Genomic DNA, 27,112 nt, shown 5'->3' on the forward strand with positions numbered 1-27,112 from the left:
AGCATGCTTTTTAATTATGGACATACTTAGTGTTCCACTGGTAATTAAAATAGTTGGTTTAAGATGAAATCTTTACTGCTTCTAAATGAAATAATAAATATTTTAATTTTATGACTTATATGTCTTAAATTTCCAGCAGAAACTCATCTAGTCTCTTCCAGCTGTGGAAGGATGAGAGATCTATTAACTTACCCATCCAGAAGAACTTTACAATCCTGGAAGTCTATAGGATGAGAGATAACTTCAGCTAAATGACATTCATCTTTACTATCCCATGTTAATGTTTTATAGATTGAGAGTTCATAGATAGGCACAGGGCTTACTGAAGCTATTAAATGGTTGTATTTCACACTGTAACTATAAACTTTGCCTTAATACCAGTAACAGTATCTAACCAAAATTTGATGATTATTTTGTATATGTATGTGCTTACAAGAAAGACACCCCCCCCAAAAAAAAGAATTACAAGTTTCCCTTGATAATAATGTTGTGAAAAATAGCCATTTGTGAATTTCAGTGAGAACTGATGCTTTGATTACACTTCCTAGTCTTTGAGAATACTGACCTAGCTTCAGATCTCTGCTATAAATTGAGATTATGAAATTCAAATGTAAAATTATTATCCATTGACAATCTTTATTAGCTAATAGATGTAGAAAATTTTAACTCCAACAAATGACTGGAGCTGTCAACAGAAACATTACTGTGAATGAAGTTTCTGGTTGTTTTTCCTGGAACAGTAGTCTAGTAGGTTAATTAATATTTATAATAATAAATTGGTAGTTGTATGTCTTCCTAATTTCATAAACTAGTTCTATTTTTAAATTGTTTCAGTGGTTACAATACATTAGAATTAAGGAGCAATTCCCAAGGACATGGGTTTTTTCTTGTAAAAGAGTTTTTATTCTGATGTAAGTCTGATCAAGGCTTCCAAATGAGTAAGGGTGCATAAAACATTTCTTACAAGTTTTTCATTTCTATGTAAATTGTTCATTTTTGAAAATGGTGCTCCCTCAAACTCTGTTAACAAAACTTATAAAAACGGGTTCATTCTTAGTCATTTTGAACTGAGAAAAAGGATGATCAGTGAAAGTTCTTATTTATAATTTGTCCAGTGATTTTCACTTGTTTCTATAGGTTTTCAAGTACAAAATGCAGTTGTGGTGTCTTCTAATTACATCTAGGAAGTATATTTTAAAATGGAATGGTTGAGGGATAGCGGGCATTGATTGGAAGGTACTTTGACATATGTAATATGTTTTATAATGGATTTGATATCATAACATATATAATAATAATGATATGCTTTGTAATTTATTATATCTGTGAAAGTAATCAGTGATTTTGTGGTGGGAAGAGGCCTATTTGGGATGCAACAAATACAGTAGAACTTTTAGGTGTACTTTTTTTTATTTTAAGATTTACATTCAATGAAATGTACCCATTTTAAGAGAACAGTTCACTGAATATTGACAAATACATGTACTCATATAATCTCCATCCCATTGATTTTTTTTTTTAATTTATTTATTTATTTATGGCCGTGTTGGGTCTTCGTTTCTGTGCGAGGGCTTTCTCTAGTTGCGGCAAGTGGGGACCACTCTTCATCGTGGTGCGCGGGCCTCTCACTATGGCGGCCTCTCTTGTTGCGGAGCACAGGCTCCAGACACGTAGGCTCAGTAATTGTGGCTCACGGGCCTAGTTGCTCCGCAGCATGTGGGATCTTCCCAGACCAGGGCTCGAACCCGTGTCCCCTGTATTGGCAGGCAGATTCTCAACCACTGCGCCACCAGGGAAGCCCCCATTCCATTGATTTTTAAAAATGAATCTTATTGGCCCAATTATTTGCCATAGGTGTACTTTTTGATTGCATTATTTCTATCTGTGAGTCCTATTTGGAATAAAAGATAAAGGAATGGTAATTTCTGAACTTTCCTGAAATTTATTTTAATGTGATGGTTTAGTTTTTTTAGTTTGAGCGAAGGTAACTGTGACTAAGTTTAAATTAGCAAGCTCTATGAAAGACTTTTGGAAATGTTCCTTTCTTACTTATTCTTCATTTTAAAATAACCTATATGAAGGAAAACAAGGCTCATTTTTGAGCTGACTTTCTTACAGTGAGTTAGCAGTTTGGTTATGCTTTTTATGGTTTTACCTATGGAAATCTTGAGACTTCTCTTGTCTTCAATGATAAATTTCCCACTCCCTTAAGCTTTCGTGGAAAATCTTTGAAATGAAAACTATTATTGAACAGCACATTTGGAAGTTAGACATAAAGGCCTAGAGATACTCATTAGCCACCTACAGATAGACATTTATTCCCCTTTAAAATACTTTAAGGGATAACAGTGAGGGTATTTAATGCCCCAAATGACCTCTTCTCCTAGCTTCCCTTTCCCCATCCCCCTTCAAACACACTCCTCTCCACTTACGTCACTGAACATGTTCAGATGAGGCATTTGAGTGATTGACTTTGGGTCATCTTTAGAGGCGCTCACACATAAGTTAGGAATATGAAATATTCTACTGTGTCTTAGGAAAGGGAATGCTGCCAAGCTGCCAAAATCTACTAAAAATCTACAGGGCCTGAGTGAGTTCCCTGGGAGCAGAGCTGAAGAATTTTTTTTGGCTTTCTCTCCAGAATCTGAGCCAAGTGCTACTCTTAATGAAATTTCATAGCCAAAGTAACAGAAATCATATTTGTTTGACTAGTGCTTTGAAAAGACATGATGATCAGATATTCCACAGTTTGAACTTTAAAAAATGGTTATTTAGTCATTAAAAGTATTATTTATGAGAAGGTGTTTCCATTGTAAAAACATTTGCATGATCTATTGAACAAAGTTTGGGGACAAAAGAGAAAATTTGAAGGAAGAAGAAAACTAAGTATTTATAAGCCAACTACCCAGAGGCAATCACTGTTAACTTTTTAAAATTATTTTTTCTATGCATAGGTTCTGTGTATTTGTGGTTTTGTTTGCTTTTACATAGTTGTAGTTATGCTCTATATTATGGGATGGTGTTTTTTTAACATGTATGTTTTATTTCACATTCTTTGTAAACATTTTCATAGCCATATACTATATTTCATCAAATCTAAGAAGCCATTGGTTGTAAGGCATATACTCTTGTACCACTAAGAAAGAAAAAAAACAAAAACAAAAAAAACCCCTGCCCGTTAGTGTAAGGTCCCATCAATTGTAAGACACATGCACATTTTAGAGATGTTAAAATGTGGAAAAAAAAGTTATAAAGGTAACCTTTATTAGTTTATTTTCTTAGGACAGATTGATAGAAGCAGAATTACTAAAGTCAGAGGTTGTGAATAGTTAAAGGCTCTAGATCCATATTGCCAAATTATTGTCCAATTTATACTTCCACCAGTAAGAAAAGAGAGGGCCTGTTGCATCTCACCATAAATAGGATTGAATTTTCTCAAAACAACAACAAAAAACTTTGTTATATGATGGGCAAAATAGTCCTTCACTTTAAGTTTGCATTTTTCCATTATAGAGAATAAACATTTACTATGTGTTTAACTGTATTTCCTCCTTTGCAGTTTTCTAATATCTATGCATTATTTCTTAATGATTTTCTTATTTGTCATAGATCTCCTTTTATAATGATATTAGCCCTCTGTCTTTCATATTCATGTCACAGAATTCTCTTATTTGTTGTTTGCCTACAATGTTTTTATTATTTTATCCATAAAAATTGAAAACAATTTATTAGATTTGTAACATATTTATATTAACTGATTTGTCAGTCTTTTTTTTTTTTTGAGATTTATTTCATCACTTCTAAAATTGGAGACATTATTTTACATCCAGAAGTTTGAAAGTCACTTATAGTAACATCTGTATCTGGCCTCTTTTGTTCCATTGGTCTGTTTTTCTTGTGTCACTGTTTCACTTATAGCACTTGATAACACTTTTAATTTCATTCCCTCGTAAGAAACCTTCCTTTTTAAAACTCGTTATCCTTGTGAGTTTTTTTTGGTATTCTTGGCTTAATTTAGTTACTAAAAACTTTTTTGGACTTGTGACTGGACTTGTATCAAATTATGGACTTTAGGATTATTGACATTTTAATAATATTCAGTTTTTGCATTCAAAACCAAAATAGGTTTTTCTATTCAGTTCTTTTCTGAGTTACATGGGTTTATTCCCCACTGTTCTATTTATATTTCAGGAAAGAAGAAATGTGCGCATTATAGATAATACAGAAAAACATCAAGATGAAAAAATTTTAGATGTATCACAAATCTCATTCAGATAATACCATTAACATTAGCTGAGCCACATTCCAGAAGTAGTTCTGTGGCTGTATACAATTAAAAGGGTGGCTTGGGCTTCCCTGGTGGCGCAGTGGTTGAGAATCTGCCTGCCAATGCAGGGGACACGGGTTCGAGCCCTGGTCTGGGAAGATCCCACATGCCGCGGAGCAACTGGGCCCGTGAGCCACAATTACTGAGCCTGCGCATCTGGAGCCTGTGCTCCGCAACCAGAGAGGCCGTGATAGTGAGAGGCCTGCGCACCGCAATGAAGAGTGGCCCCCACTTGCCGCAACTAGAGAAAGCCCTTGCACAGAAACGAAGACCCAACACAGCCATAAATAAATAAGTAAATAAATAAATAAACCCAAAGTTTAAAAAAAAAAAACAAAACCCAAAAACCCCAAACATACAGCACTTTATAAAAAAAAAAAAAAAGGGTGGCTTGCTGAAGGACTGAGTAGACAAATAGACACATCTTGTACATCTTTAAGTACATCTTTCATATGTTCGTTCTCTACTTCAGGAACAGTAATTATCCTTACGTTGGATTATCACTGTCGATTTTCCATAGTGATGGATTCTTTATTTTTAACTTTTTATTTTGAGATAACTAAAGATTCACATGCAGTTATAAGAAACAATACAGAGAGATCCTGTATACCCTTCATCTAGTTTCCCCCTGTAATGACATCTTGCATACTAATTAGCAGGTAGTGAATTAATGGATAATGATCAGCACTTTTAAAAAAATTAATGTAGGATAGAACAGAATGGAATCTATCCAGAGGTCAAGTATTGTTTCATGAAACAATTATACAATCATTTATACATTCCTTTGCTCTGGATCACAATATAAAATGCATTTCTTACTACAAGTCACTTTAAAAAGTTGAAACCACTGCCCTAGAGAAATTCTCATACAAATGTATAAGTAGACCGGCAAAAGAATCTGTGTTATGATTATGCATGTAATAATAAACAATCGAAAACAATTAGAACTCGGAGAGCTGATAAATAAATTGTGGTATAGTCATACAGTGGGCTGCTATACAGCACGTAAGATAAACATGAGATTTGTGTATTAACACAAATAAATCTCATAGACACAGTGTTGAGGGAGAAAAAAAGAAACTGGCCATGTAATACCATTTCTATAACGCTTTAAAGCATACACAACAATATCACATATTGTCTGTAATATTAGTAGAAGTGTGAAAGCATGTATAGGTAAGGGTACATGATAAATAGGTACAGTATGAACCAGAGGGAAATGGGATCAGAAAATTGTACCAAGGGTGTTGCTTTAGTTGTTTTATTTTTTAAGCTGGGTGGTAAATATACAGGAACTTGTTACATTGTTCTCTATTTCTTCTAGATGCCCTAAATATTTTATTTAAACTAAATTAAATTAAAATACCTAGGGGAAAAAGTCCTGTTGAAGCATTTTGATTAGCTTGATGGTGTCACAATCCAGTTGTGAGCCAATTGCTGTAGCCAGGGCAGTGGAAGGAATACTCTGGCCCCGCCTGGGTCATGTTCCCACCCTTTTGGTAGGGTGGGGTGGGAAGGAGAGCAGACAGGTCTAGCACCAGAAAAAACAGGCACCAAAAAGTACCAGAGATTTTCTTTTTCTTTTACTTTTCTGATTCAGTTATTTCTAATTCTATTGTTATTTCCAGCATTCTTTTCTTGAGATTTTTGAGGCAGTTTCCTTTTTAACTTACTTAGTTGAATCCTTATTTATTTTTATTCCCACATGAATGAATTGTAGATTTACACCCTCCCAAATGTTCTGCCAGCAATATCAAGGCTCCCTTTCAAGAACTATTTCTGGCTTTTAGCATTTATTTTCTTGAACTCTTGTGGGTTTGACTCCATCTCATCTTTTTGTAAAAATTTTAGTAAGTGTACACTGTCTATTCACACATAAATATGTTGGCTAGAGACTTAATTGTGAGGTTATAGACTTTCCCTTTCAAAACTCTGTGGATTCTTTCCATGGTTTTATGACATGTAGTTTTATGGAAGTCCAAAGACAACTTAATTTTTATCCTTTTTGTTGTTAACAGTCATTTTGTAGGAATGAGCTTTAAGAGAAGAATGTTGGTTTCTTCTAAAAGCCACAAGGCACTGAATTTGGGGTCTCATCATTAATCTCAACTAGAAAAATCCTGTAAATGACGACATTTAGATCTTTTTTTCTGCTTAAGCTGTTTTATCTTTGTTGCTTCTCTCCATTTTTTAGTTCCTTTTGCATTTGTTGTCTTCCTCCACCTCTTTTCATTGTTGTAATACCCGTTTTTATAGGATATAACACTGTATCTTCTCCATATTTCCATAATGTATACTATACACACATCCACACGAACACACGCCGAGTACCTTTTCTCCATCATTTAAGTTTGTTTAACCTTTTCTGGCATTCTGGCAGAACCCTTTGTGTGGCTGTGTCTCCCACGACATTGTGCACCCTCTGAGGCTTATTTTACATTTACTAGTGCAACACCTCACACCTTACAGGTGCTCAGTAAATATTTTCTGAATGAATAAATATAGACTAACTAATTGTGTATGTTTTGGTTGTCCTCAATCAATTTTCTGTGGGGTCATTTCTGCTGTATGCAGATTTGGATTGCCATGCTGCATTTTGGGGTGTTTCTGTATATGTGTGTATATTATGTGTTTTTGATCTTTTATCTTGACCAGCTCTCTTTTTGTCTAAGTTCTTCTCTTCCTTTTTTTAATTTTTATTTTACCAATTATATCTATTCTATCTCCTACAGAGAATTAATTTTGGAAGTAACCTTTCCTGTCGAAGTCCACAGGGCATTTCTCCCCTTTGCTTGTGCTTTTTTTTTTTTTTAGTAGAACCTATTTATTTGTTGTTTATTCTGTTCACTTACTTTGGAAAGTGGAAAAGTACAATAAGGCCCATGTCAGTCCTCTGATATTTGCGTGCTGCATGGCCTGCTGTCAGCACTAACACTGGAGGGCAGGTTCACGTGTGCAACCTCACCACAGTTTTCAGTGCCCAGGAGGCATTCACCTAGCGTCAGTCTGTTGGACTTAGCATGGCATCTTCTCCTGTTCCTGCTTCTTGTGTTGTTGAAATATAACGTGTGTTCTAAAAACTCTGACGTAGAATTTATTACTACTACCACTTTATCCCAAGGAGGCACCATTTTCAGGACTCCACCTTACACACTTTATCTTTGGCCTTGATGGAGTTAGAATGGGTGTGGACCAGTGATGAATATGCTAGAGCTCCCTGTATTTGGCCTATCTAATTCAAAATATGATGCTCTATCTTTCTTTAAGAATCCCCCTTACAGTATAAAGGTTCCTCAAAAAATTAAAAATAGAACTACCATATGATATAGCAATTCCACTTCTGGGTACTTATCCAAGGAACATGAAAAAGCTAATTCATAAAGAAATATGCACCCTCATGTTTACTGCAGCATTATTTACAATAGCCAAGATACGGAAACAACCTAAGTGCCCATCAATGGATGAACAGATAAAGCATATGTTCTGTGTGTGTGTGTGTGTGTGTGTGTGTGTGTGTATGTATAATGGAATATTATTCAGCCATAAAAAGAATGAAATCTTGCCATTTGTGGCAACATGGATGGGCCTTTGAGGGCATTATGCTAAGTGAAATAAATCAGAAAAAGACATATACTGTATGATCTCACTTATATGTGGAATCTAAAAAAACCAAAAACCAAGCTCATAAGTACACAGAACAAATTGGTTGTTGCCAGAGGCAGAGGGTGGGGTGTGGATGAAATGAGTGAAGGGGGTCAAAAGGTACAAACTTCCGGTTACAAAATAAGTAAGTCATGGGGATGTATTAAAAAATAAAATAAGGTAACTAAACGGGTACTAACAAATAAATATAATGTATCTGGGCTTTCCCAGAGCATTTGGCAAAATTTTTCTTGGTATCTTCGTGAATGAGATGAAAAAAAATATGAGTTAAATGATATGACTAGGTGAATTCACAGTTAAAAAACAAAACACTCATTTTACAGATAGAGCAAATGACGTGCAGACAAGGGTGATAATTTCTGAATCATAGTGGATGAATTACCAACTCAGAACAATTTGGGGGTTTAAGTACCTCCTGTTTGTTTAGCAGGTATGTTGACTGCCAGTTAGCATTATTCTTGATCACAAACAACAAATACTGAAGAAATTTCTTGGAAGGGTATAAGGTAACTCAGAGATTTGACAGAAGTCCTAGGGAACCAGATTTGGGAAGTAGGAGTCTAGGGAGATGAAGTAAATATTTAGAACCATAGCCAAGGTTATGCCAGAGGAATAACTGCTTAGAGTATTGCTATCAACTGCTGTGTACATTTGTGTGTAATATTCTTTATTGATTAATTGCATCATTGTTAATAAGAAAAATATGAGGAAAAATGGAATTAACCCAAAAGTCTATCAATAAAGGTATTGGTAAAATAAATTATATAATAATTTAATAAGAAATTACCAAATACTGGAAGTAGTTACATAATATGTCTGTATAATGGATATTGCTATAAAAATATTGTAGTGCATCTAAACATATACTCATAGAATGATATTCAAGATATAAAAAGTGGGGAAAAGTTGAAAACTACTATATTTAGTATTTATTCTATTTCGGTTTTAAAAAATGTATTTTTATATACATAGAAAAAATTCAGGAGGAATATGTATCAAAACTGATAATAGTTGTTGCCCCGGGATGACTGGTTAATGGGAGCCTTTGATTTATTACATCATATTTCTGTAATGTTTGAAATATTTTTGCTAATAAATGTAAAGTAAATGAATATGCCTCTACTAACTGGAGCCTTTAATTTTAGATTTTTTTCTAAAAAAAAACCCACATTTTTAGTGTAAATAGGGCAATGACAGCTATATTTGGCTTTCTCTGCTCTATGTAAATAGATGTTCTCAAAAAGAAGAACTGATTTTCCTGTTCCCCTCCCACCTCACCCCCCATCATGGTAGTCCTCATTTCATCAGTGAGTATGGCCAGCTGAATATTTGAAGAGTAAATAAAAAACAGATTCTAAACAATTTTACATTGTAATTTTGTGATTGCTATGGAGTGGCATGTTTTTAAATATTGCTTTACCAAAGTATGTGGATCCTAATCCCACTTTTGTTTTACATGTTTTATTTTATCTATGATTATTATTATCACCATCATCATCTTCATCACTCTCTTTAGTCAAAATATCCAGTTTTAAATATCAGGTTATTCTCTAAAAATACTCCTTTTCCCATTCTTGCATAAATCTTGAATTTCTATTATAGGAAAGATTTTAAACTTTGAATAAAAACTTTTAGGTAAACTTTAAAAAATAATCTTTCTTAAAATATTTTATATTAATTTAAATTTGGCACAAAACTTGGTGAAACTTGTTTTATTTTTTTAAAAATATTTATGTATTTATTTATTTGGCTTCGCCGGGTCTTAGTTCTGGTACGCAGGATCTTTAGTTGCAGCATGCAGATTCTTTAGTTGATATGTGGGATCTTTAGTTGTGGCATGCGGGACCTTTAGTTGTGGCATGTGGGATCTTTAGTTGCGGCATGTGGGATCTAGTTCCCTGACCAGGGATCGAACCCGGGCCCCCTGCTTTGGGAGCACAGAGTCTCAACTGCTGGACCACCAGGGAAGTCCCAATGAAACTTGTTTTAGTTTGACTGATTTTAATGTTTCATATTACTGAATTGGTTATTGAAAACTTATAAGACATTTTGGTATAACAATTTAATCATGTTAAGAATTATAATTTTTGTTTATTTGTTTGTTTGTTTTTAGCATTTCACATTGGAAGAAGAGATTTCTATAGATGAAAAAAATGCCTTTGTTTAGTAAATCACACAAAAATCCAGCAGAAATCGTGAAAATTCTGAAAGACAACATGGCCATTTTGGAAAAGCAAGACAAAAAGACAGATAAGGTATGAGCTAAAATAATAACATTTTTATTAAAATACATGAATAGACCAAAAAAGCCAATGTAAAAGATTAATGAAGAATCCTAAACATGGTCTGTGATGCACTTGTAGGGTCTTTGTAAGTACGTTTAAATTGATTCCAGGTTTTATGCAACTGATAATTGTTGAGTCTGTTGTCTTGAACTCTTCGTTCACTTTCTAGAGCCTATGACCAACCTTGGATCCCTCTAGACTTAAACTAAGGGGTAACACCCCACCCTCCGCCTCTGGCAACCACCAATCCATTTCAGTCACAAACAAGAATGATATCTTGCCATTTGCAGCAACATGGATGGACCTAGAGGTCCATTATGCTAAGAGAAATAAGTCAGAGAAAGGCAAATACTGTGTGATTTCACTTATATGTGGAATCTAAAAAACAAAACAAAACAAATGAACAAATATAAAGCAGAAACAGAGTTATAGATACAGAGAACAAACAGGTGGTTGCCAGAGGGGAGGTGGGTTGGCGTTGGAGGGGGAAGAAATTGCTGAGGGAGATTGAGGTACAAACTTCCAGTTGCATGGGTGTGACAGGTACAGTGTAGAGAATATAGTTAACAACTATGTAATACCTTTGTATGGTGACATATCGTAACTAGACTTATTGTGGTGATCATTTTGGGTTTTTTTATATATACATTTTTTAAATATTTATTTATTTATTTGGCTGCGCCAGGTCTTAGTTGCGGCACACGGGATCTTCGTTGCGGTGCGCAGGATCTTTTAGTTGCAGCATGCAGGCTCTTAGTTGTGGCATGCGGGATCCAGTTCCCTGACCAGGGATCAAACCCCGGGCCCTCTGCATTTGGAGCTCAGAGTCTTAACCGCTGGACACCAGGGAAGTCCTGTGGTGATCATTTTGAAATGTACAGAAATGTTGAATCACTATGTTGTAAAACAGAAACTAACAGTGTTGTAGGTCAATTATACTTCAAAAACAAACAAAGAAACTCAGAAAAAGAGATCAGATTTGTGGTTACCAGAGGCAGGGGTATTGGGGAGAGGGAATTGGATGTAGACAGTCAAAAGGTACAAACTTCCAGTTGTAAGATAAGTAGGTACTAGGGTGTAAGGTACAACATGATAAATGTAAGTAACACTGCTGTATGTTATGTATGGAAGTTATTAAGAGAATAAATCCTGAATTCTCATCACAAGGAAAAATATATTCTTTTCTTCTCTGTTTCTTTAATTTTGTATCTATATGCAATGATGGATGTTCACTAAACTTATTGTGATAATCATTTCATGATGTATGTAAGTCAAATCATTATGCTGTACACCTGAAATTTATACAGTGCTGTATGTCAATTATATTTTAATAAAACTGGAAGGAAAAAAACTCAGAATGAAAAAAAAATCTAAGGGGTTATACTGGTGTATAATATTATACTGACATGGAGGGTAAAAAGTTTATATTTAAAGATCAACTGATAGTTTCTACTACAGTGCAGCCTCTTTTTTTTTTTTTTTTTTTTTTGGCACACCATGCAGCATGTGGGATCTTAGTTCTCTGACCAGGGATCGAACCCGCGCCCCCTGCAGTGGAAACGTGGAGTCCTAACCACTGGACTGCCAGGGAATTCCCAGTGCAGCCTCATTTTAACATTGTTTTAAAGTCCTACCAAGAAGGGCTTCCTCAGAGGAAGGGGTTTTTAGTAATTTAGTTATTCCTTCCAAGGGACATTGAATCCTACATATATAATTTGTCTCTAAAGTGACTAGTTTATGGCAAGATTCAAGATATCTGTAAAATAAATACCCTTGAGTTAATAGTATCTTTCTGTCCCAGTGCATGATACAACATTGTATTCTTGTAATGAAGTAGAAATATATTTTTTATCCTATATCTTGTAAGGAATGTAGAAATATATTTTTATTTCTAGTGTACTTTGTAATATTGAGCGAAATATTGGCTCAATAGAATGAAGAAATGACCTTCATATAAAAGTGAATCTAAATAACAAAAGAGAGGAAAAAGGAAAAGACATAAAAAGACACTAATTTTCATTAGTGATCAGGAAAAGGCCAATTAGAACAACAATAAATTCGTATTACATTCCTACTATCTTGTCAAAAATGAAAAATGTCTGATGGTATTAAATGTTGACAAGTGTGGAGAGCAATAAGAACTTTCATTCACTATGAGTGATAAAGTATAAATTGGTGTTTGGAAATGAGTTTAGTATATTATCTGTTAAATATGAAGATATACATGTTCTAAGACCCTGCAGTTCCCCTCCTAGTATAAACTCTAGAGATGTTCTTGCAAACATGCACCAGGGTGCGTGTCAAGAATGTTCATAGCATTGTTGTTCATAGTAACCCCTCAGTGGAAACAACCCTGATGTCCATCAACAGCAGAAGTGAGAAGTTGTGGTCCAGCCATTGATGGAATACTATAGAGCAATGAATGTTAAAGAACTGCTGCTACATGCAGCGGCAAGGATGAACCTCCCAAATACAGTGTTGAGTGAAAGAAGCAAGTCATGAGAGGGTACAGGTACTATTCCAAATCAGCAGAACTAAACTGTGTTGTTTTGGGATACAAACATAGGTGAGAAGACTATAAAGAAAAGTAAATAAATGATTGTCATCAAAAACATAAAAGGATTTACTTCCAGCTGAAAAAGGGGCATTCAAGTGACTTCTGGGATGCTAAAAATGTTCTATTTCTTGACCTCTTTTATGGTCAAACGGGTGTTTGCTTTATAATTATTCTTAACTCTATATATGTTTAAAGTAATCTTCTGTGGATATATGTCACAATTTAAGGAACTTCCAACCTTTAATAAATTAAGGATTGCTTTAGCAATATCATAAAATGTATCTGGAAATTAATTTTTTAAGTAGTGTCATGCTACTATGAGTTACTTTTACTATTTTGCCTTATTCTCCTCATTTCCTTCTTCAATTATAATGATTAGAATACAATACTTGAAAGTAATAAAACTATATTTCTTTAAAAACATTCAGCAAATTGTTAACTAATTGGCCTGTTTTTTTTCTTCACCTGTTTTTTTTTTTCCTTTTGGTATCCCATGCTTGCTTGCTTTCTTTCTTTCTTTATCTTCACCTGTTTTTAAAAAATTTTCTATTTAGTATAATTAAGATACCATATAATCCACCATTTTAAAGTGTACAATTCAGTGGTTATTAGTTTATTCACAAGGTTGTGTGACCATCACCACTATCTAATTTCAGAACATTTTCAGCACCTCGTTCTCCCTTACCCAGGCCCTAATACTCACTAATGTACTTTCTACCTCTATGTATTCTCCTATTATTCTTTAAAATGTAATGAGGGCTTCCCTGGTGGTGCAGTGGCTAAGAATCTGCCTGCCGATGCAGGGGACATGGGTTCGAGCCCTGGTCTGAGAAGATCCCACATGCCGCGGATTAACTAAGCCCGTGCGCCACAACTACTGAGCCTGCACTCTAGAACCCGAGAGACACAACTACTGAAGCCCGTGCGCCACAACTGCTGAGCCTGCACTCTAGAACCCGAGAGACACAACTACTGAAGCCCGCGCGCCTGGAGCCCGTGCTCCGCAACAAGAGAAGCCACCACAATGAGAAGTCCACGCACCACAACGAAGAGTAGCCCCTGCTCGCGGCAACTAGAGAAAAGCCCGCGTGCAGCAACAAAGAGCCAACACAGCCTAAAATAAAATAAATAAATTAAAAAAAAATTTTTTTAAGAATTAATAAAAGCAAAGTAACATATAAAATATGAGGACATTTTTAAAAATGTAGTGAGAATTTTTGCTTTTTTTTTTAAGTTTCATAAATAACAAAAAGATAATGGTTATGTGTGAGGGATCAGTGGATTGACAAAGGTTATGGGTTTTGACAATATATGATTTTGTACCTACTCCATTAAAAAAACCAGAATAATAGGGATTTGTTGAAAACCATTAACAAATGATTTAAATAAAGACTACTAGCTACTGATAAGTCTTCAAAATGGACTGAATTTAATTTATAAGTTAAATTTATAATTAATTACTAGTAAAGTTCAGTATGAGTATGATTTAAGGACGTTCATGGGGACTTCCCTGGCGGTCCAGTGGTTAAGACTCCACACTTCCACTGCAGGGGGTGTGGGTTCGATCCCTGGTCAGGGAACTAAGATCCCACGTGCTGCACAGTGCAGCCAAAAAGTAAAAACATTTTTTTTAATTAAAAAAAATTTTTTTTAAATAAAGGAATATCATTTCAAGTATTCTAAGTAGAAATACTAAAGATCTCTCTTTTATAAATTAACTTCAGTAACATTTTCTGAAATAAAAAACGCAGTGCTTACTGAATGGTTTTTGTTTGTAACTGTACAGAGTTCTTTAATCATAAATAAGCAGGGCTCAATAAGTGGTTTTTGTTTGTTTATTTATAACCTGAAATTTTTTATTACTCAACTATTAGCATACTTTTTGGTCACTAGGCTTCAGAAGAAGTGTCGAAATCACTGCAAGCAATGAAAGAAATTCTGTGTGGAACAAGTGACAAGGAACCCCCAACAGAAGCTGTGGCTCAGCTAGCACAAGAACTCTACAATAGTGGGCTGCTGGTGACACTGATAGCCGACCTACAGCTGATAGACTTTGAGGTAAACTATCTGCAAAAGGATGACAATTCTGCTTTTCAATTTTTATGTACATACCAATATTTGACTGTAATTTTTTATTATTACTGTTTATATATTATTTAAAATCCTATTTTCCCCTGAAAGTTCTAAAATCATCTTAATCGTTTTTTTTTAAAAAGCAAAAGGTATACTGGAATTAAGTTTTATGCAGCTAAGTAAGAAAGTTACTGGTCAATAATAATAATAATAATAGATAACATTTGTTGAGTGCTTACTGCATATTGTACAGTTTCCAAGCACTCATCTCATTTAATTCTTAAAGCAACCTATATATGATTGGTACTATTAGTCTTGTTTTAGAGATGAAGACCCTAAAGTTCAAAGATATTAAATAATTTCCCCAAAGTCACTCAGTTACTAAGAGCCTAAGCTGAGATTCAAGCTTATTGTCTCCAGACCTGTTTCTTTAATTGAAATATTTATACCAATGATTTAAGAAGTTTGTTAAATGCTGCTAATATAGGATATTTATCTCATTTTGAAAGCAATTATACCTAATTACCTAAATAATAAAACAACACCTAGAAACATAAGTGGTGAATATGTGTAAGCATTTTATTATCTATGGTACATCTAACTTAGAACAGTGGTTTTTCAATGAAATATATATACGTAAGGCACATTTCAATGATGGAAGTCTTGGTTTTGATTTGTTTGTTGTTTTGTTACTACTATCAGGCTTTTGATACTCTCAGGTAAGTGCTTGGATCTCCATTAATTCTCAAAGATAGAAGAGAATGGAGATTTCTGAAGTAAATTGCTTTTAGTTTTGTCACCAAGGAAGTTAAAAGAAACTCATTACAGTGATTAGACCAAGATAAGGTCAGGGCTCTGGGGATCTGTGGAAATACTAGCCCATAGCTCTCTGGATGGTTTAGATAGGGGAAGATTTTGGCCGACTGGAGCAGAGGAGGAGGAATACAGGGCAAGACTGCTCTGGAGATGTGAAGTCAGGTGTGTTGACTAGAAACTACACTGACTGAGGGCCTCTCAGGGCCCAGACTTCAACTCAGCCTTCCTTTCAGAAACACCTGTTTTTTTCTTTCCTTCCCTCTCTTATCTGTTTCTCTAACCTTGACATTTTCTGCTCAATAATCTCCTTTCCTACTTTTTCCTCTTGCCTGGCTTGTCACTCTCCCTCCGCATCTTACTCCCCATTTCCTTTTTAAACCTGGCATTTGTGGAATTAAAGTGTAGTTTTATCATTGTGTTTATATACTTTCATGTTTTTTAAATTTAGTTTAAAATGAAGTATTATGGACATTTGTAGGAGCTGTGCATAGTGGAAAAACACTTGACTTGGATTTAGGATTGTTTATAGAGTCCCTGCTCTGCCATTTGATAGTTAGTATCATAACCTCTTTGAGACTAAACTTTCTCATCTATAAAATAGGAATAATATGAACTTATATCGTTGTTTTAAAATATTAAGCAAAGCAAAATATATATACATATACATGTTATGGAAGAACACTAAATACATGTGCAAATATATACAGATGTCAGATAGTATATTTTCATCTTCTCTCTTTCTCAAACTTAAGTTAAATGTAAGCTGGTTTATTTTTGTTATAACCTTTGATGTTTGTTTCTTTGTTTATTATTTTAGTTTTAAATTTAGTTGGTGAGTGACCATAACTGGGAAACTCCCTGCTCTTGGAATACAGTATTATATTTCTATAAATCTCCCCTTGTTTTGCACATTTCCCTGAAAGCAGCAATGCATTAAGCTATTATCATCACTAATTAATATGTTAGCTTGAGTTAGTTTATGAGATTAGCTTAATTTGCAATGGGATGCTGGAAGGAATATGACCAAGATTGGTTATGTTTTGAAGAATGAGTCAGGGATGAGATGTCATCAGGTCCAGTGACCTGGAGAAGCCTTGAGCGACCACAGAATAGCATAGGTTCAAAGTGCTCTCCAAGAATTGGGGAGATGGGAATAGGCCAGAGAAAAACTTTGGGTGCCTCACAACTTTGTGCAGCTTTGGCTTAGAAAACAAAAGAAGAACAGTGAAAAAACACTTACGCAAATTTCCCTTATTTTACATGGAATACTGGAAATAAATATAGAGAAGTTTACTTAAAAATTATTTGGGGATTAAGACATTCAATTGCCTAAAAATTGATTTATACATTATCAAGTAGAGTAAACTTTTATTCTCTGGAATCCTTGGGGAAAAAATTATCTTTCTGAATATGTACATTTTCCATGTAGCTAAAGATTAACTCTTCAAATGAAGAAAGTTAAGTAGATTACTTTTGTGGATTACTTTACATTTTCTTTATAACATGCATTGTATACTTGCCTCTCCTCCAAAATTATATACTAGATGTAATAATTTTTTACTGAAGACTCAACACTATCATTATGAAGGTATCATGATAATTGCAGACAGTTCTTTTTTTCAGCTTTATTGAGGAATAATTGACCAGACGGTTCTTGACTTTGTTCATTCAGTTGATGCCTAGAACATAGTTATAAATGAATATAAATGAATGTGATATTCAGTAGGTGAAGCTGTCCTCCTCAATCAAACCCATAGAAAATAAATACTTATAAATACTTCTTGGTTGAATGAATGAATGAAGAACAGTTAAAATTGAAAATGGTTCAGTTTTAAGCATTCCACCAGCTATATACTCATAGTATTTTCAGGAAGGATGCACCATTACTAGCATTATGAGCCCACTTGCAGAAATGTGCTGTGTATTTCTATGGACTGGAAGCATGAATGATCAGCCCACAGGCAGCAACTTTCCTTCTCAAGCTTAAAGTATCCATATAAACTAGTGACCGTTTGATAAAACTCCCCCTAACTTCAAAACTCAGTCTAATCACACAGAACCCCACCCTCCTCATCTCTGGTTCTTAGGTAGCCCTGGTACAGCTCCTTCTGGATTGAGAGTATCTTGAGTACTAGGACTGCATTTCCCACACCTAGTTCCATATCTATTGGTTGGATGAATGAATCAATGTAGGTATGACAATGAAAAATAAAAGCATAGGTGAGGGAATTGGAACAAAGGAAGATGTCCTGAAGCACAGCAGTAAGCCACTTTTCTTAAAGAATTAGTAAATGTGTAGAGCATAATTCAAGAATAATGATAATACTTCAGTAAGTGAATAGCCTCTCCTGGGGCTTCTTTGAAGAGTATAACAGTCAATTGACTGTAAAATCTTTGGTATATTTTTATAACAGGAAAGGAAAATTATTACTTTACGGAAGGGCTGCAGCTTTTGCCAGGTAACCTAAAAGGATGGAGCATTCCTTACAGAAAAAAAAAAAAAAGGAACTTTTGTTTAGAAGACACCTACATGGGCTTTTTTGTTAGTTGTGAAAGGTGAGGTCTCTAGGCAATGTTTGGAAGGAAAAAGACTGAAAGAAAAGAGCTTAGATTCCCTTTGCAGAGTAAAATAACAGAAATTTGAGAAATGCCATCTCTTTGGCTAAATTTGATAGGAGTAGGAAATAGAAGAGAGATAGGAGAAGGGTTTGGAGTAAGGGAGAGAGAAGGCCCCAGAGCCATGACAGAGGAAGGGGCTTAAGGAAAAAGACGATCAGGAATGCTGAGGAATCTTTAATAATCTTTAATTATGATGTGTAGGATTCAATTTGAAGTTGTTTCTGCACTGTGCTATAATTACCCTTTGTTACCCTTAAACCCTTGATAAAAGAACTATGTACTGATAGTATATGTCAAATGAAGGAGAAGAGGCAGTTTTCTATACTTGGATAAACAGTATATAAAATAACTAGTTGAGAAAATAACTAGTTGTAGAAGGCAAGACAATGAACAAGGGCTGAGAGGAGCTAGGAGCAGGGATTTGAACTCCAGAGCTGACAACAGTGATGGTGGCCCAAGGCATTGGTTTAGATTGGGTAGCAGAGACTGACTCAGGAATCTGTGTGGCAAACCCATTTTCTTCTTCAGGAATCAGGAGGAAAGTGGTCCATTGGGGTGAGGAAAGTACTGGAGGATCCTGCTGTTATGTGAATAATGGCTAGTTAGAAGACAGACCTTTGGGTTAAAATTGTTTGAAAGAAAATCTCATTACTTTATAGCCATAAATTTTTGTCTAATCCTTTAAGCCTTAAAATTGCTGACAGAAAAAAAATACTTCAGCATATTCTTATGAGGTTAAAAAAAAAGAGTTATGGCTGAGATTGCAAGGTTTCTGATTTGTGGGCTCAGGATCAAACTCAGAGCTGTGTTTTTTGATGTTTGGCCACTATTCAAGACACAGCTTTAGACTCTTTGATGTTTTGAAACACAATGTGATAAGAGATCAAAGGATGAAAATGTATTGCATGTAAGAGTTGATGCATTCATTTTAAAGGCAGGTGTGCCTTGTGGAAATAGGGTGGATGCAAAGTCAACTGTTCAGTTTGAATTAGAAAGCAGCTCAAAGAAGCAGAAAACTTCCTAGGGAGGGTGGGAGGGAGACGCAAGAGGGAGGGGATATGGGGGTATACGTATACGTATAGCTGATTCACCTTGTTATACAGCAGAAACTAACACAACACTGAAAAGCAATTATACTCCAATAAAGATGTTAAAAAAAAAAAGCAGAAAACTTCCTACTGTGATAATTTAATCTCTAATGATTATTTCTTGCTACGTTTTTAAAAAAATAAGCAAAATAAGCACTCCAGGATCAGCTTCTCAATAAGCCATTTTATGGTCCTAAGTTTTTGAAAATTTCCATCCCCTAAAGATCCTTTTCTGTTCCCTGGCCCTCATTAAAAACTGGTCCTTAACCTTTGGTTTTATTACTATAAAAATGAGAAATCAGAAAGCCTTGAGACACAAGCTTTGACTGTACTTCATGCATTTAACAATTTGAAATGCTTACTATATGTGTAGGGCATTGATTTTATTTGATCTTGATTTTTTTGGTTGTTTATATATTTTGTACCTATCATTAGACAAATTAATTCAAAGAATTCACAATCTCAGGTGGGAAAATACTATGTCATATTAAATGGAATGAGTGTGTGTTTGTGTGTGTGTGTGTGTATAAACAGCTTTTGAAATAATTCACATGCCATGCAATTCACCCATTTAAAGTATACAACTTAATGGTTGGTTGTTTCTTTAACAGGGAAAAAAAGATGTGACCCAGATATTTAACAACATCCTGAGACGACAGATAGGCACTCGGAGTCCTACTGTGGAGTACATTAGTGCTCATCCTCATATCCTATTTATGCTCCTCAAAGGGTAGGTGCGTGCTTTCCTTTAAAGTAGGTTTGAGTTTAGAAAAGTTGTTAAAAGTAATATATAGCATTAGGCTCATTTGAGAAAACGATCCCTTTTGGATTCATATTTGCCATGCTTGAAGTTAGCCCTCCAAATCTATGTCTCTGGGATTACTCAGGCTGCAGCAAAATCCTTTCTAAATAAATTCCCTTCCATTTACTGCCTCTCTTCCTCCACTTTCCTGTTATCTCTTCCTATTACATTATTGCTTGTGCTTTCCAATCTGCCCTTTTTCTAGCTGCCCACTTAGCCTCTTTGCATAAGACTGAATCCCCTCATTACACAAATACACACACACACACACACACACACACACACACACGATATCCTTTCAATGGCTAGTATCTACTACGGTGACATGCTTCCACGTGAGGATAGAATAAATATCACTGTATGTATATGGGACGACAGGGCAGCCAAAAAACTAAAGTGTGGTCAGATAATAGAATTCCTGATTATTACTTTTTATGTATACTCATTTACAAATGTTTCTTGGGCATTTTGAGGCTACTCCAACTCCTAAAACCAGAAATATGGATGTAGAAAGGCTTGGGGATAGCAGACTATCTTTTGTCTCCCCTTCTCTATCTTTCTACTTTACCATCTTGAACCTAGCATGCTCTTCCATACCTAGTCCATCTCGTCTGTGTTCAATTCCCAAATCCTTTCTTGTACGTTTTAAAACATTTTATCGTATCAAAATAATACATACCACATAGTTTAAAAATCAGAAATATCAACAAACATCAGCTCTTTGCCTCTTCCTTCTCTATTCCTCAGTCCCATTGCCCAAAGACAACCACTTTTATCTTTTTTATTTGTTCAGCTGGTATTTACCTCTATATTATCAATAATGGGCTTTTACTAACTTTTGATTTACCAATTTTAAAAAATATCTTTTAACTTTCTCATAGACTAGATGACAATTTAGTATTTCCACCACCACTGTTACTCCATTTTCCTTCTCTTAACCCTCCCAATATACTTTATCACAATTTTTTATTTTATTAGTCACATTTATATTATTATAGCTATGTAATTATTATTCATTGTTGAACAAAGTAGTGTACTATAATTACTTTGTTTTTTAGTACGAAATATTGTTTTTACTGGAGAATTCAGTCTTTCCGTTCTGGAAAGGGAAATATACTTGTATCATGTATTAGTTAGGGTAGGCTAAACTTATAACAAACCTTAAGCTTTATAACAAATGGACCCCAAAATAGAGTGGCCAACTGCAAGATAAATTTATTTCTCACATAATAGAGAAGAACAGATGTTCTAGGTCAGCAGGGGTTCCTTCAACATGTGCTTCCTAAGATCACTATGTTGATTGCCATTTCAGCCCACAAGAAGGCAAAAATACTTGGGAGAATTTATGAGCCAGGCCTGGAAATGGCTTGCATTACTCGCACTCACATTCCATTTGAGAGCACTTAGTCACTTGACCTCTTAATTCTTAAGGAAACCTGAGAAATATAGTTAGTGCCCAGGAAGAAGAGGAGCAAGGATTTCTGTGGACAGTTAACATTCTCTGCCACATACTGTTTCTTTGAAAATTTATTCCCTTCTATATTCTCTGTTCTCACTTTCTTGCTCTCCTGTTAGTCAAAGTTAAATCTCTGGGATTGATTTCATATCTCTTCTATTTTCTGTTTCTTTGTCTTTTTGTTTTACTTGTCAGAAGATGTTCTTTTTATTTTTTTTAACATCTTTATTGGAGTATAATTGCTTTACAATGTTGTGTTAGTTTCTGCTTTATAACAAAGTGAATCAGCTATACATATATATATCCCCATATCTCCTCCCTCTTGCGTCTCCCTCCCACCCTCCTTATCCCACCCCTCTAGGTGGTCACAAAGCACCGAGCTGATCTCCCTGTACTATGTGGCTGCTTCCCACTAGTTATCTATTTTACATTTGGTAGTGTATATATGTCCATGCCACTCTCTCACTTCGTCCCAGCTTACCCAGGACATGTTCTTCATTGTATCTTCCACTGAAGATAAAGTCTACTGAGTTTTCCTTTCAGCGACCCTATTTTTAATTTATAAGAGCTCTTTTTTTGCTCTCTGATTATTCCTGTTTCTTGTCTCTTACACTTCTTAGCTCTGCGACTTTGGGCAAGTCACTGCACTTTTCCAAGCCTCAGTTTTCTTATCTATAAAATAAGAGTAAAATTTGTAATATTACCTTTGCACTAAAATAATGTTGCGTTATATGCCTTTGACTATACATTGTCAGACCGACCTGTGTGTTCAGTCAGGGTTCTGCTATTTACTTGCTAAGACCTTGGGCAAGTTACCTAACTTCCTTAAGTCTTGACTTCCTCATTGTAATATGAAGACAATAATAATACCTACTTCAGTATGTCATTTTGAGTCTTTAGTGAGGTAGTTCTTGCAGAGCATAGTACCAAGCACATGGTACTCAGTACTCAGTAACTACTAGTCTAAAAAATTATTATCCCTATCCCTCTTAAGAGCTGCAGTTCACATTGAGATATATGTGCAATTTTAAACAAATACAATTAAGACCATACCCAAGTGTCAGAATAACATTATAAAGAGAAGTGTTTGTTTCTAGCTCAGATAAGATCTACAAAATGTGATGGGTTATGATCTGCCCAGCTGGTCATTGGTGGATAAGGCTGGAATGATCAATTTGTACCCCCTTCTGGAGATTCTAAAATGTTAAGCTAAAGCATTTGACATTATCCTGTAGGAAATGGGGAGTCATTGGAGAGTTTTGGAAGAAGAATATCAGATTTGTGTTTCAGGAAGTGAAGATAAATTAATAATCATTTAAAGTTAGTTAGTAAATAAATGATCCCTTGAGAATGCTAAAATGTGTTGTCCTAAAAATATATTGGAGAGCCCATCAGCTGATGTGGAAGAGAAGTTGTGTGGATGGTCTAAAACAGTATCTTCCATCGTGGGGTCGTTATGTGAAGGATACGCGCAACTCCACGGACTTCATTCCTGGAGTGGGAATTATTTGTTTGGAGGATCTCCTTCATGTAGCTGCTGTCACTGAATAGCAGTCACAATAGAAAAATAGGAATTGTTTATTTTAAGCATAACTCCCTCAAATCTGATTCATCAGGAAAGTTTTATAAAGCGTCTTTCCATATCTTCTGAAAAGTTAATAATTAGTTTAGTTTGTAAGGCTAAAACTGCTTATTAATTCATCTATTAGGGGTCTACAATAATAATAGTAATAATAGCACTAATAATAGTAAGTACAGTAATTGTAGTAGTTAACATGGTACTTAGTATATGTCAGGCCCTGCTTTATATTTATATAATAGTCCTGTGGGTAGTTATTGTTGTTTTTGTTGTTGTTATTTTTATTATACCCATTTTATAGAAGAGGATACTGCAGCCCAGAGAGGTTAAGTAACTTGTCCAAAGTCACATAGCCAGTATGCTTTAAACTCTAGTAGTCTGACTCCAGAATCTGTGCTCTCAGAACAATATCCAGCTTTCCAGTCTTCAAGCAGTTATAGTCTACAGTGAGCAGAGATAACTCATTACAACTCATTGTTGTTTCTTTACCAGTATATTCTATGGGAGCACAGATGAAGAAGCCATCACCTCTGCTTGAGATGTCAAAAATGAAGCAGGTCTTAAATTAGAAAATTTCCAAATAGACACAGAGAGTAGAAGGATTAGGTACCTCCCATGCAAAGTCACAGAGGCATCAAATTGCGCAATGTGTTTGGACAATGACAAGAATTCTGATGCAGCTGGAACCTAGTGTGAATGGAAAGTAGGGATGAGGATAAAGCTGGAAGGGCTAAGACCAAGTTATGAAGAGTCTTTCATAAGTCTTTCAGTCCTACCAAGGAGTCTGAATGTTATTCTAACGGCAACATGGAACCATCCAGGGACTAGATGTGATGAGTTCTGGTGGCAGTATAGAAAATGGCTTGGAGAATTGGGGGGCTGAGATTCCAGCTTGGAAGAGTCCAAGCAAGGGATAATTAGGGCCAGAACTTTAATGGTGATATTGGGGATGAAGAGGAGTAGATATTTTTATTTATTTATTTTTCTTTTCTTTTTTATATCTTTATTGGAGTATAATTGCTTTACAATGTTATATAAGAGTAGATATTTTTTAAACATTTTATTTTTTCTGATTCAAAGTAATACATGTTTATTATTTAAAAATTCAGACATTTTAACACAATACTGTAATTCAACTATACTTCAATAAAAATAAATTCTAAAAATTCAAACAGTTTAGAAATCTATAATATAGAAAGGGAGTGCACACCATAATCCTTCCCAAAGAAACCGTTATCAACAATTTGGTGATGACTCCTCTGGTTTTTATTCTATATTATAATGATTCTTCTTTTATTTTTTAACCCAAACTTTAAACTCATTGCTTCACATCCTGTTTTATAGATACCATTTATTGAGTGTTTGCTGTGTGCCAGGTATTACATTCAACGTCTTACATTATTTCATTTAATCCTTCTAACAATACTATGAGGACTAGGTATTATCCTTACCATTTTACAGATGAGGAAATTGAAACTTAGAATAAGGCTATTGCTCAAGGTTATAAATACAGCTAATAAGTAACAGAGCCAATTTTTCAATCCAGATCTGATTCTAAATCCCATCTTCTTAACCATTAATACGTCCTTAATAAGATTTGAAGCCCTTCAGATAAGAAGGGAGAGGTAATTATAGAAGACCCTGAGGACAGAGTAGACAGGAAGCCCTGAACGGAACCATTGCACCTGAATCAGCTTTACCCATTACCATCTTCTAGGTTAGCTTGAAATGCTAGAGGTTTAACCCTTTGTTAAAGATCAGCATTTTTACTCAATTATCTCTTGTAAAGTTGCTTGAAAACTGGGGACATAATTTGATTGGTGCATTCAGACATCAAACAGTGATGGCATTTAGGTAAACAAATGGGACCTAATTAAACTTAAAAGCTTTTGCACAGCAAAGGAAACCATAAACAAGACGAAAAGACAACCTTCAGAATGGGAGAAAATATTTGCAAACAAAGCAACTGACAAAGGATTAATCTCCAAAATATACAAACAGCTCATGCAGTTCAATACCAAAAAAACAAACAACCCAGTCAAAAAATGGGCAGAAGAGCTAAATAGACATTTCTCCAAAGAAGACATACAGATGGCCAACAAACACATGAAAAGATGCTCAACATCACTAATTATTAGAGAAATGCAAATCAAAACTACAATGAAGTATCACCTCACACTAGTCAGAATGGCATCATCAAAAAATCTACAAACAATAAATGCTGGAGAGGGTATGGAGAAAAGGGAACCCTCTTGCACTGTTTGTGGGAATGTAAATCGATAACAGCCACTGTGGAGGATAGTATGGAGGTTCCTTAAAAAATTAAAAATAGAACTACCATGTGACCCAGCAATTCCACTACTGGGTATATACCCAGAGAAAACCATAATTCAAAAAGACACATGCACCCCAGTGTTCATTGCAGCACTATTTACAATAGCCAGGACATGGAAACAACTAAATGTCCATCCACAGAGGAATGGATAAAGAAGTTGTGGTACATATATACAATGGAATATTACTCAGCCATAAAAAGGAACGAAATTGGGTCATTTGTAGGGACATGGATGGACCTAGAGTCTGTCATACAGAGTGAAGTAAGTCAGAAAGAGAAAAACAGATATCGTATATTAACACATATGTGTAGAATCTGAAAAGATTGGTATAGATGATCTTATTTACAAAGCAGAAATAGAGACACAGGCGTAGAGAACAAACATATGGATACCAAGGGGGCAAGGGGGGTGTGGATGAATTGGGAGATTGGGATTGACATATATACACTATTGATACTATGTATAAAATAGATAACTAATGACAACCTACTGTGTAGCACAGGGAAGTCTACTCAGTGCTCTCTGGTGACCTAAATGGGAAGGAAATCCAAAAAAGAGGGGATATATGTATATGTATAGCTGATTCACTTTGCTGTACAGTAGAAACTAACACAACATTGTAAAGCAACTATACCCCAATAAAAATTTAAAAAATTTAAAAAAAGAGAAGAAATGCAAAAAAAAAGAAGATTAGACAGTGGAGTCAAATGATGAATATGGCTCAAGATGGAGGTGCGCATTATTCTGTTAGTTGAATTGCTCTTTGAAATTATCTCAATTGTTTAAACATGTTAGTAAGAACATGTCTCAACAGAACTAAGTGCTTTGCCACTACTATATATAAAATGATAACTAATAAGAAACTACTGTGCAGCACAGGGAACTTTACTCAATACTCTGTAATGACCTATGTGGGAAAATAATCTAAAAAGGAGTGGTTATATGTGTATGTATAACTGATTCACTTTGCTGTACCACAGAAACTAACAACATTGTAAATCAACTATACTCCAATAAAAATAATAATAAAAAAAGAAAAAGAAAAAAAGAAAGAAATCATTAAAAAAATGATGTCATTTAGGGATATGATAGTAACATGCTATACTGGACCTAAGTCTAACCATAAAGAATGTAAGACAGAAAGAAATTGATTCTTGTCCATCAAGGAGAATCATTTGGATATGGGATACAAAACATGGTAAAAGGATTTGGAACCCAAATTTTATGAAAAGATTATTAAAAAGGACTTTCTCACTTCAAACGAACTTTTCTCCTGGCCCATGCAAATGACATTTCAGGGTACTGAGAGAACTTGAGAGTGAGGTCACTAAACTGCTCTCAGTGATCCATAAAGAACCATTGCCAGTGGAAGATTTTCCAGAAGTCCAATATTAAAATAATAAATTTCTCCTAATAATCTTATTTTTTAAAATTTTATTGCAAAACTTTTCAACCATATACAAAATAAGACAGTACAAAGACAGTACCCATCTCCTAGCCTTAACAACCAT

At 34.9% G+C, this 27,112-nt stretch overlaps 1 protein-coding gene across 4 annotated transcripts in view; it reads left to right on the forward strand.

Moving 5' to 3' along the window:
• The window catches only part of CAB39L (calcium binding protein 39 like), a 95,666-nt gene that overhangs the window by 38,251 nt on the left and 30,303 nt on the right, over positions 1-27,112 (forward strand). For all 4 annotated transcript variants that reach the window (XM_059903006.1, XM_059903005.1, XM_059903004.1 and 1 more), the window contains 3 exons: positions 10,104-10,245; positions 14,726-14,890; positions 20,040-20,158. In XM_059903006.1, coding sequence (XP_059758989.1) covers positions 10,135-10,245; positions 14,726-14,890; positions 20,040-20,158 — 395 coding nt within the window. In that variant the 5' untranslated portion in view covers positions 10,104-10,134. The remainder of the gene's footprint in view (positions 1-10,103; positions 10,246-14,725; positions 14,891-20,039; positions 20,159-27,112) is intronic.

This window comes from Balaenoptera ricei, chromosome 18 (genome assembly GCF_028023285.1).
Source record: "Balaenoptera ricei isolate mBalRic1 chromosome 18, mBalRic1.hap2, whole genome shotgun sequence".
Taxonomy (NCBI): Eukaryota; Metazoa; Chordata; class Mammalia; order Artiodactyla; family Balaenopteridae; genus Balaenoptera; species Balaenoptera ricei.